General features: G+C 34.8%; 1 protein-coding gene and 1 long non-coding RNA gene across 2 annotated transcripts in view; one reads left to right on the forward strand and one right to left on the reverse strand.

Annotated features, from left to right (window-relative positions):
- Positions 1 to 9,802, forward strand: part of LOC127833749 (nephrin-like) — a 199,568-nt gene extending 189,766 nt beyond the window's left edge. The window contains exon 15 of the mRNA XM_052359179.1: positions 9,372 to 9,802. Coding sequence (XP_052215139.1) covers positions 9,372 to 9,562 — 191 coding nt within the window. The 3' untranslated portion in view covers positions 9,563 to 9,802. The remainder of the gene's footprint in view (positions 1 to 9,371) is intronic.
- Positions 1 to 11,480, reverse strand: part of LOC127833758 (uncharacterized) — a 178,448-nt gene extending 166,968 nt beyond the window's left edge. The window contains exon 1 of the long non-coding RNA XR_008027580.1: positions 11,380 to 11,480. This is a non-coding gene — a long non-coding RNA (uncharacterized LOC127833758). The remainder of the gene's footprint in view (positions 1 to 11,379) is intronic.
- Between the last annotated feature and the right edge of the window lie 1,689 nt (positions 11,481 to 13,169).

The following is a 13,169-nucleotide window of genomic DNA, read 5'->3' on the forward strand; positions in this document are numbered from 1 at the left end:
TCATTCTATTACAAGAAAAGGAATTTTGTATAATGGAAGAGTTTTTAAGTTACAATATTCATGTAACACACATAAATCCTATTTTAAAGGTAATTTGCCGTCAACTGCAGTAGTCTGTTGTATCTTATGGAGAAATTGCCATTATTACATTATGCAGTAACAAGTCAACTAAACAGCCTGAATGTTGTTGGGTTAAAATGGTTAAAATGCTGATAGAAAGAAAAAGAATTCACATATGAAACATTATAAATTGCATGCTTATGTGCCTTCTTTATAAATTCCATGAGGCCTTTATATTTTATGCCCCCGGTAGGTTGGCATATAGCAGTTGAACTGTCAGTATGTCAGTCTGTTCGTCCGTCCGAAAAAAAAATAACGTTGGCCATAACTTTTGCAATATTGAAGATAGCAACTTGATATTTGTCATGCATGTGTATTTCATGAATCCGCACATTTTGAGTGGTGGAAGTTCAAGGTCAAGGTCATTCTTCAAGGTCAAAGGTCAAATTGCGGCACAATAGGGGGCATTGTGTGTCTGATGAACACATCTCTTGTTTTATCTAAATTTAGAATAGCATATAATACATTTCATATTATTTGGTGTTCATCTGTATTTTCATTTGTATTTTCAGTTTGGCCATGCCCAGGAGGGAGTGACTGAGTTATGGGGTGCAGAAGAAGCACAAGCCATCTCGACATGATGAATCATCCCCAACAGCGCTTGAGGATGGTTTCTTGCTCGATGAGGATGAATCCATAACTGAGAACTGAGGATGATACTTCTCTCAACACTGCATTGTATGAAGACAAAGCAACTCAGTGTGGTTAGTCATCGTCAACAACAGAACCAGACTCAGCTGACGTTGGAGACTGTCAAGTTGAGATCACTGTGCCTATCAGGGTTGAGTGTTACATACTGAACGAAGTGATCCAAAGCAATTTATTGTCAATACGCACGCTAGAGACCTGGACATTCGCTTTTTACATTCAGATCAAAGCATGGCAAAACATATTTAAGGATGAAAGTATGTGTTAATGAAGCAGGACACACTACTGAATATGTTCATGGTTAGGAAGTTGCCCAGAACCATTTTTTGTGGGAACAAATTTCTAGTGATTATCTTTTTGCCCTTTAGCTCACCTGAGCACAATGTGCCTTTTGGCAGTCATGGAGTGCGTGTTGTGTGGCGTAAACATTTGCCTTGTAAACAGTCTTGAGGCCACATTAATTGTCCAAACTTCATGAAATTTGGTCAGAACATTTTTCCAAATGAAATCTTGGACAAGTTAAAAAATTGTACCGGTTTATTGTCTGTCATCATGAAACTTGGTCAGAAGATTTGTCAAAATGATATCTTGGGCAAGTTCAAAAATGGTTCCGGTTGGTTCAAAAACATGGGCACCAGGGGGTGGGGCATTTTTCCTTATATGTCTATATATAGCTATAGAAAAACCTGGTATCCGGACAATCGCTCCTACAGAAAATCGCTCCTACGCTAAATTTGATAGGGCGGACGGTCGCTCCTACGATGTTTTGACAGGGCGGACAGTCGCTCCTACGATGTTTTGCAAGGGCGGACAGTCGCTCCTACGATGTTTTGACAGGGCGGACAGTCCCTCCTACATTATTTTGCCAACCCGGACAATCGCTCCTACATTATTTTGTCAACCCGGACAGTCGCTCCTACATTATTTTGACTCCACGGCAAAATGTAGTGTACGCCGATCAAAGGCTAACACCTATGATTAACCGACAATTAAAATTGCCAACTTGTGTCGAAAAATGCGAAATAAGCCAGATATTTAAATTTGAAATCGAAAATGTCTGTACATTTGAATTCGCCATTATGTTGCATTTCATGAATTTTGTATTCAATGTATAATTGATTGAAGCGATTGAATAATTTGGAAAGTTCTAGTGATGTCGTTTAAATTTGTGAAACAACGATGATATAAGGTATAAAATACGCATCTTATGTATCCTTGGCAGGATAGCTCAGTTGGCTAATGCGTTTTTTACTTCGAGTCATGCTGCGGGCTACTATTGTTTTCCTTTTTTAAATTTTATTTTTGATTTTTTACTGGAGCTTTTAAAATTTAATGTTTACATTTATCAATATAAAGCATTTAATGACAAACTTCAAAACATGCCAAAATCTGTGAAAAGGCCCCTTTAATGTGACGCCATTCTGTAATCTTTATGCACGGTTCGCACATCATAGGTGTCAAAGTGGTCATTATCGATTGATACTACCATTGTTGTTATAGCAATTATTGATTTAATGCGGTTTTTATGTTTATTCCATTCGCAAAATGGCACTTATTCCAATAAATGTAATATAGGAACGAATGTCCCCGATAGGAATAATGTAGGAACCATTGTCCAAAGTGCCCTTATAACTACCTTATATTTACAGAATCGACAAACTGTAACATAGTTTGTCAGTAAGTAAATTAATTAATTAAAATCAAATTGATCGGCTTATGTTAATTAAATTGGCTTTCTGTTAACAGGTTGGCAATTTTAATTGTTGGTTAATTATAGGTGTAAGCCTTTGATCAGCGAATATTATGTTTTGCCGTGGAGTCAAAAATAATGTAGGAGCGATTGTCCGGGTTGACAAAATAATGTAGGAGTGATTGTCCGGGTTGGCAAAATAATGTAGGAGCGACTGTCCGCCCTGTCAAAACATCGTAGGAGCGACTTTCTGCCCTGTCAAAACATCGTAGGAGCGACTGTCCGCCCTGTCAAAACATCGTAGGAGCGACTGTCCGCCTTGTCAAATTTAGCGTTGGAGCGATTGTCCGTAGGAGCGATTGTCCGGGATTCGAAAAACCTTTTCAACACTCTATAGAGTGTCCCAATGATATCATGAAAAACATGGCCACCAAGGGGCGGGGCTTTTTCCTTACATGACTATGGTAAAAACATGTTAACACTCTCAGTCGCATTTATAGTCCAATCTCCATGATGAAAAATTCTTATGTGATTATGAATTTTATTCAGCAACATTCATACCCTGCCCCATACGATAATGGCTCTTATGCTTACATGTTTGTTGCCTGCATCACTGCAGAATATTGTTTTCTCCCGATATGTTATTAATTTTGTAATATCAACAACTTGCTTAGTACGTGTAATAAATTGCTTATTTTTTATGCCAGTTGTATTGATATGTGTTTATGAATGATGAAGTTTTGATGAAATATCATTAAATTGTAAAAACTATGTTCATGCATTCTTTTATTGCACAGACTAAAATTAAACCTATCTCGCCAAAACCACTAGATGCGCGAGAGTTTGCCGATATTTGGCGAGCTGCCTATCTCTGTTATCTTTGTCTCTGATAAAACTAATTACTGCTGTGTTGTTTTTTTTTATCCTTTCCATTTGTCTCTTTTACATGTCTGTCAAATACAGGGCATATTAAGGCTCGATTGGTCATTGTCGGCTCGGGTACTACTTACATGTACCTTGGGTACTCTTAAGTATACTTACATGTACCCCGGGTACGGTAAATATACTAAAACGTACCCGGGAATTTTAAAGCTTAATCGGTCGTTGTCGGCTATTTTTATGTCCCCCACTATAGTAGTGGGGGTCATATTGTTTTTGCCCTGTCTGTTGGTCTGTCTGTTGGTCTGTCTGTTTGCGCCAACTTTAACATTTTGCAATAACGTTTGCTATATTGAAGATAGCAACTTCATATGCTTGTGTATCTCATGAAGCTGCACATTTTGAGTGGTGAAAGGTCAAGGTCATCCTTTAAGGTCAGAGGTCAAATATGTGGCCAAAATTGCTCATTTTATAAATACTTTTGCATTATTAAAGATAGCAACTTGATAGTTGGCATGCATGTGTATATCATGGAGCTGCACATTTTGAGTGGTGAAAGGTCAAGGTCATCCTTCAAGGTCAGAGGTCAAATATATGAGGCCCAAATCGCTTATTTTATAAATACTTTTGCAATATTGAAGATAGCAATTTGATATTTGGCATGAATGTGTATCTCATGGAGCTGCACATTTTGAGTGGTGAAAGGTCAAGGTCATCCTTCAAGGTCAGAGGTCAAATATATGTGGCCCAAATCCCTCATTTTATGAATACTTTTGCAATATTGAAGATAGCAACTTGATATTTGGCATGCATGTGAATCTCATGGAGCTGCACATTTGCAGTGGTGAAAGGTCAAGGTCATCCTTCACAAGGTCAAGGTCATCCTTCAAGGTCAAACGTCATATAGGGAGACATTGTGTTTCACGAAGATAGCAACTTGATATTTGGCATGCATGTGTATCTCATGGAGCTGCACATTTTGAGTGGTGAAAGGTCAAGGTCATCCTTCACAAGGTCAAGGTCAAACGTCATATTGGGGGACATTGTGTTTCACAAACACATCTTGTTTTTAATTAAATATTTTCACATTTATGTCAATTTTCTGTAAAATGGCCTCTATATTATCGAAACTCATACTCACAAAGCATGTTGAGGCAGTTTTTTTTAAATAGAAGTTTGTTTAAGATAATCGGTAGCGCGTTTTACGACATAGGATTTTAGGCGAGAATACAACTCGAGTACAGTCTAATATCAACCTGGTACGATTTAGTATATTTACCGTACCCGGGGTACATGTAAGTATACTTAAGAGTACCCGGGGTACACATAAGTAGTACCCGAGTCGACAATGACCAATGGAGTCCATATTAAGGGATTAATTATGTCATGCCTGGGGTAAGGCAGCTTCCAGTACTTTGTCCGGAGTATTAGTCTTTAACTATATCACCTATTCACATGAAACTTCATATATGCATATATGGATAGATCTCACTGATGAGAAGTTCAGTGCACAAGAACTATAGCTATAGCCCCTTCATTACTTTATTTATCTCACTTTGTTATTGTCCGGGTCATAACGTAATTACAATAAGACCCATTTACATCAAACTTCGAACAAAGGTAGGTTGTGGTGTATAGAAGTGCAGCGTTCAACAATCATAAGTCGAGAACTCTGGCTTGCATATTTCACAATTCTATGCCTTTGTTGGTTTCACATTTTTTCTTGGTTTCCTGTTTTCCTGAAACTACTAGTTCATGATTGAAAATTAAGTTTTTATTACATTTAGAAAGGAAATCATACTGCTTATATGGGTTATATCAAATATTTCAGTTGTGTGTGGTATTATGTATTTTATACACAATAATGAAAAGTGATATAAGTCCTTGGTGGTATATGTCTGTTTGTTTAGAGGGAAAAAGACAGCACAGGAACTAACGTCTGGGATATCATATCCTTATCAGAAAACAAAACAGTTAATAACTGAAACTGCAAATATAACTCAAATGTATTTAAACATCATCGATTCTATTGGAGAAGTTGTGTGTCCCATAATTGAAACTAGCCAGTACAGTATGTTTCAAGAAGACTCCCGCATGTCTCTGCTAATAACGCTACCAGTGCACGGTGTTGTTAAAGATAAAAAAACAAACAACTACAATAACAAAACAATGAACCTAACACACTGCCCTATTCAGGCATTTTGTGTAAAAAAAAACAACTTGTGGAATGTAACCGGTACACTAAGGTACGACATTGCACCGAAAATGTTTGCAAGCTAAATTTCTAGGAAAAAAACCTCCAAAACTGTTACACGGGAATTAACAGCAAAAGAAATACAATTCCGAATGACAATAATTATGCTTCCAATGTTATTGTCTTTCTGGATTGTATATTATCATATTTTCGAGATAAGTCACTATACTATTTATACAGTCTTTCAAAATTATGGAACGTTTTAAATTCATCTTTCAAGAAATAGCAATATGTGGGTCTAATCTCTTTCAAAAAGACATTTTATTCAACGTAACGTACCGAGTTAAGAAAATTCAAAAATTATAAATTGATTTTGACACCTTAAAAAGAAAACATCAATTATTTAATAAAGTTTGGTGTCTTTTACTCTTTATACAATGGAATATATTGCAATGGGTATAAACTGTTTATTGAAGTCTGATCCCCCCCTCCCTTCTCTGGTCAAACTCCCATTGGAGTTCTTTATAAATTGGAGTTAAACGGGGATCCCCCGTCAAACTCCCATTAGAGTTAAATTAAAATGGAAGATTGACGGGGTCCCCCGTGAAAACCCCGTTGGAGTTTAATGGATATGGGAGATGGACAGGATCCCCCGTCAAAACCCCACGGGGGAAGAAAATCTACAAACACTTTATTTTCTTATTAAAGTACATATTTCCTACAATTATAACTTAAACATGTGTATTTGTAAACATTGAAACAGAAAACAAAGCATAATATTTAAATTACATTTTTTGTAAAATATAGGTAAAATTCTCCCGTCTGGAAAAAACTTCCGTTGGAGAATTGCAATTTTTAACGGGGGAGCCAAAACTCCGTTGGGATCCAACGGGGAATGGCAACTTTATCATCAAATAACTCTACTTTCCAAAAACATTTTAACTCTTTTTTTTCAATTATATGTATGTACTCAATGCCCCCTACAAATATGCAAAATTTCATAACAATTGTTCAATAAATAAAAAAAATAAGTTTGCAAATAATCTGGATTTGCAAACTTAATCTGGATACTGTTTAATGTCAATTTATCCGTATAACAACGTGGAATGAAAAACTCAACAACATATGTGAATTCCAGTCCAATTTAATATCTAATGTAATTCATATTTTCAAATATATAAGTACAGTCTTACAAATACATGATTGGATCTATCTCGATCCGTTCATCTCAAAATCTAAGCGCATAGTTTCGTTTCTACATAAAACATCTCGTTCTATTTCGTAATACACATAAACATAAACTAATAATATTCCTTATAATATATTTCATTGGTCATCGCGGTTTACTGAATACTCGTTAATTTCTGATTGGTTTGGTCAAAGAGTTTCCTGCCACAATGAAACGCCCCGAGAACGGTGCACGTGTTTACCCACTTCTCGGTTCAGGTGATAGTAATACATCATTGCAATCCTCTTACCAATGGATGTAAGAGATAATTCACTAGGATTAAGATACCCGCTGCAGTATCCTGTGTGTCTAGTGATAATAAGTCGCATAGTTCAATGGATGTAAGAAATAATTTAATCGGATTAGAATTTCCGTGGCTTTAGTTTTGACTAGTTTATCCATTGGATACCTTAAATACAGTCGTTGAGTAACAACTTAATTTGCTTATCTTTGACCGTTCAAATTGTTGATTTAGCCTACTTTAACAATTAATGTAGGGTATGTCATGTTCTTACTTGCTGAACTTGAACATTTTCTTATATTACTTAAACATCTATTTAATTTCTGAAAATGCACATATGATTTTGTTATACTATAAAAACATCTCTTGATAATTTCTGAAATACAATTTCGATAATTAAATTTACTCATAAATTCCTATCAAGTTATTTATATTATCTGTAACTAAATTTATATCATATTGTTATATTAAATAACATAATATTTATGTTATATATGGATACATAACTAATTAATTTATTTATCTCTACGGGGCTGTTACGTTACGACATATATGTTTATCATCTTGTTACACAATGTATGTATTTGAAATATCATATTAATGTTATGTTATTGATAGCAATACCGGAAGTTCCGAAAGAACTGCGAGTAAGCAGAACAGGAAAACAGAATTGATTTTGGAATGGATCCCTGGTTTCAATAGCGGGGAAAGTCAAACATTTATTATTAGGTACAAAGCCTTAGACGAAGGAAGCTGGATTGTGATTCCTGTGAACACTCCTCAATATATATGGACAATCGATGGGTTGAAGTCTGGAACGACATACCAAATCCAAATGATGGCACAAAATAACAGGAAAGTCTGATTGGACACAAGCAATACACGTAACTACTCTCCTTGATACAGGTACAGGATATACTTACCGCGTTGAGAAACTTGATTTAGTAACAAATACATAGAGGATATTTGTTGGATTCGATGGAATATCGATTTTATTTCACGAGTGATCATATAAAATATGTATTTTTTATGATCACGAGTGAATTAAAATCGATATTCCATCGAATCCAACAAATTTTCTTATTATTTCATGCTTTTTCACCGTTCATTTAAATTGTAAAAGAGTTTAACTGGATAATGTCGCTGGATTTATGACGTCATGAAAAAATTACGTCATTTCACAGTAAAACAGTGAAAATTATCGTTATTTTTCACTGTTATTTGTCAATGTTTAAAACAGTAAAATACCAGTTTTATTACACTGATATTTCTCTATAAACCACCGGAAAGCATAGAAAAAAAAAGTATATGTTAAACGCATAGCTAAATCGGATTTTACTGTTTCATATTTGCTTATGCATATGGTATCGCTGTTGTTGTCTTGTTATGATTCGTTTAGGAAATAACGGCTATGCTAAGTATGACAAAACTCGAGATATTAATAATATGTATTCCCAGAAGTATCAGCGTGTGCTTTTCTTTGGTATTGTATACAGCTAGTGCATGTTTTCCTAGTTGGTAGTGGCTTGTCAACATCCGCTCTTGGTGGAGCAGTAGGTGGAGTATTTGGAGTAGTTGTCGTCATTGCCGTGTCCGTCCTGATATGGAGATACAGATCAGATTGTAATGCTTTACTGCATACTTGTCTGTCAAACAGTTCATAGAACGGCTTTATAATTTATTTTAATCGCACTTCGTATAATGACATTTATTCTTGTTTTCGCGTTTACAAATGGACTTATAATACAAGGATTATGACATGGACAATACTGTTATAAAGTTACTAAAACGAAACTAGATCTAGTGTTATATTGCTTTGTACGTGTCAGTAATTTTCAGGACAAAACGCAACACAACAATGCCCAGTGAATAGGAACTCGGTTAGGCGGTATGAAGATCTGGTCAGAGAACAGTAAGTGAATGTATACTTGCACCTTAATTTGTTAAGTTTGCCTTTGCTTGTGTATATTACAAATATGCTGTAATAGCGTTAAAAACGTGTTTGGTCCTGATCATGGTGTAAGACATAGGGGGGGGGGGGGGGGGTACCATATCTGGTAGGTGGTAGGTGTTTTGTGAACGTTTTATCGTGAAATATGTATTAAGGTGACCCGTTAACTATTGCCTATTCCAAACAATGTTTTCTATTCATTCACTGTTCAGAAGTTTCACGCTGTTTGTATTCAGGGGCAACAACGACACCTCTACAACAGATGGAAGTTATGAAACTGTAGAATCGGCAAGGCTTCACGTTTGCATTACTTAATACGGATATTTACATCGTATGAATTGCGTTGTTTATTGTTGGTTGAAATTGTCAGACCATATTCACCGTGATATCCACTTTAATTATCGTTCGTTGTTCTTCCAGACTCATCCCACGTCCGTCATACCAAGCAGTACGAAACACTTGAGGAGCTTGAATGTCGCCAATACTTAAGGATTTCGGCCTGTATTTCTCAACAAGTCAATACTTCGTCTGCAAAGATATCTGCATCGTGTCAAACTGATGAGTCAGCAAATAATCCGGAATACGTAAATTTACAGCTGTTCACTCAATGACTTTACCGAATGTGTTGCATAGTAATTGTATATAGATTTAATGCTTTTTTATAATCGGATTGGATCACTTTTATGTATATCAATTTGAATTTGTTGGTGTAAAATATACCGTACATATTACATAATGTGTTATATTCAGTTTGTTTTAAGTATTACCCTTCATTATATGAACAAATGGCCTCCGGTGTTGTTATTTACGTAGGATTTTTAGAATCTGCTTGATATATATAGTAATATATAGCACCAAAATTTGTTTGTGTACTTTCTATAGGTTTACATTATTAAACGAGAGCGCCGATGGCGCTGAAAGCATAGTTGCAAGATACAGGGAAGTTGCTGCTGAAGTAAATGTTTAGGTCAAAATATACTAAATAGTTTCCTTATATGTTTCGATGTAAAAGCGACAACTTTGAGCGAAAATAAATACAACATTTTGCACATAGAGACCCCCATAACCATACCTTTTCTTGACGGGCATTCTTAGCTGAATCGATTTAAGCAATAAAACAGATTTGTCATGTTCAAACCAAAAACAAATTCGACTCAAATCAAAATCGACTGTTTTTGCGCCTTTTTCGGCCGTTTTCTAGTGGATTGTAACCTTTTGCAGTGCCATTTTTTACTTTAATCTCCAACTTTATCCTATTTCAGGGATTAAGTAGTGAACACCTATGCTTACCCTATCAATATCTCCAAACGATAAAACCAGAACAAAGTGTATAACATGCCTTCGAGGAAAATATGATGATTTGTTTAGAAAGTACAGCCCTTCATGACTCGATTATTTAGTATATTGTAGCCTTAACGATTGCTGACATCACAAGTCGCCCCCCTTGTTAACAAAATGCTCTATTTTTAGAAACGGGAATTCCAAATAGTGACGAATGTGAATGGTTACAAAATGACATAACTATGAAAATAAATACGTAGAATTACATTATCTCACGCATACCATTATGCAACCATCCGTTTTCTTTTCCGACTTGATACATTTACAGCTTTCCATTTAATATTTTACAGACACAGCACTCGTCCAGAATTCGCGCGAATCCATTAAATCCGATGCCACATTTAAACCGTTAACTCTACTCGTAACGTAAATTTCTGGCTCAAAGTAAATCATTTTAACTTCAATTAACACATCTCTATTACTTTTAAACTCTACTTCATCAAATCCATAGAAAGGCACGTCAGAATCCATGTCATAAATCAGAAAACATTCATCGTACTCCGCCATTTTTTACACATTTTCAAAGAATAAAAGTGCTTTATGCCCCACTTCCTGCTGAGAATATGTTTTAATTTCTATTTATAATTAACCGATGAAATGTTACATATACTTAAACCAGGGCCTTATTAAAACAGTTATGTAAACATTTGACCTCTCACAGAACAGTAAACGAAGGAAATAGAAATTGGGATCCCATATAAATTAGGTGTGAGGTCACTATCAACAAGAACAGAATTGTTTTACGAACGAAATTTGTTTTAGGTTATAAGAAGATTTTTTGACATAAAACGGTCTTAGAAAAATTCACTAAAAACGGTGTCAGCAATATTCTTGGAAGAAAACGTTAGAAAAACGTTTCCCCCCCAAAAATTGTAAGAATTACCATATGCTAAATTAAATAGATATTTCGTCTGATTTTTGATCAGGTAAGGCTTCATAGTGGGTAACCGATAGATGTGGATTTTTGAAATGTGGTATATACCATAAGCATAGGTGCGTAAACGCACCTATGCTAAAAATGGTATAATGCACATAACAGAAAATCGCTCTCTCATGGACAGTTATGTTTAAGTTAAAATCAGTTCACCTGATATTTAAATATGTATTTAAAGTGTTCTCGTTGTATCTAAAACTCTGGTATGTATGTCGTTCCAAAAAGCTGCGAGTTTGCGTTTTACCATTCAACTAGTGATTGTTTTTTATGCTAAACAACGTTTTCTGATACTTTTTTAAAACCTGGGTTGACAAATAAAAAGAAAGTTAAGTGAAATTGATTTATTTAAAACTCATGCGTTTGGAAAGTTTCTGAAAATTATGTACTCGACATTATGGACATGCATTTCAACAATAAATATTTACAGTCCACATATGTTATTTCTTGCAACATTTCATTATTTCTCATCATGTATACCGATTTAATACTTGTGTTAACAATAAACGATTACATTGGTTTAGGAGCTTATGACTACTTTGTAAAGCCTATTTTTATTGTTGACGGTATCATATAAGCATTTGTGTCACTATTAATATAATGCATCAATTCATTCCGCTCATTTATCGGCGAAATGAATTCAAGTGCGCGTTTTAAGGATACAAGACGGGACACATTGAAAATAAAATCACTCGTATTGCAAAATTAAAACAACAATATATATACGCGTACTGGCTATATATATATATATATATATATATATATAATATCAGTATCAGCAACCGCCTTATATAGCATATTTAGGAAGAAACATGTGAAGTGTAATTGTTCTATGCAGTCAAGAAATAGAATTATATATTATAACATAATATAGCAGATGTATTTTAAGGACGATTTTATAAAAAAAAGCAGGGATCTTAATTACTGTTCGTATAATATTTCTCGGCTTGCATTTATTTCTATATCAATAGAATAATGAATGCAAATTCATACTTTCTGCGTATGGTTTGATTTGTTTACAATAACACACACTTTCTGATTTCTTACCGTTATAAGTATACCACATGTCTACTTAGAATTGCGTTTACTTAGTTGAACGCGTACTGGCTTTCTTGCGAGTCGTCTGTCTGCCTCCAAAGTTTCCATGATGCGTGTTCGCTAAAAAGGTTCAGACTAGTTTACGAACTAAACTTAATAATTAATACAGGAAGGAAAATATACATATATATTTATGAGGAAGAAAATAACAACGATCCCAAGATCGCTTGATAACTTAATATTATTCGGTTGTGTCTATTAACGTCCTTTAGCAGACGTTCACTACATCTCAAAACACGTATATACCGGAAATTAAGTATTAAACAAATTTGTATGCATAGACAGAAACTCCATCTTAGTCGGCTGCACGATTAGTAAAAGTATATAACATGAATTTACATTCAAAGCTGCTCACATGCCGTTAGTCCGTTATAGAGAGCATTGTATTTTGGGTAACAACTCTACCATTTAATGTACATTTATTTAAATAAACACATCTGGAAAGAAATTAGTGAGCTATCAATTGACAGACATGCACGTGACCAACTTCAACCAAGTTTTAGACCTTCTACTTTAACTTACATGAACTCAATACATTAAGCATGTTGTTTAAGTAAAACATCTTCAATATATACACTGACATATAATATGAAAATAACTTATATTTTATAATAATACCGATATGATTGTATTTACAAATGTTGTTTTCCAGTCGCCGCTTCATATTCACTCACTTACGACTGATCAGTTATGAAAACAACTGATAGTACGCGGCTGATGTTTATCTATTAAAATATTATAGAGTAATGCATACTGCGCTTAAGCATTTCTTTTCTATTCAGTTCTATCCACTCCATAATCAATCGCAAGTGGTTTGCAAATGATTGGAGTAGTGTTTTGCTAAACAT

Source organism: Dreissena polymorpha, chromosome 6 (genome assembly GCF_020536995.1).
Source record: "Dreissena polymorpha isolate Duluth1 chromosome 6, UMN_Dpol_1.0, whole genome shotgun sequence".
NCBI classification, from domain to species: domain Eukaryota; kingdom Metazoa; phylum Mollusca; class Bivalvia; order Myida; family Dreissenidae; genus Dreissena; species Dreissena polymorpha.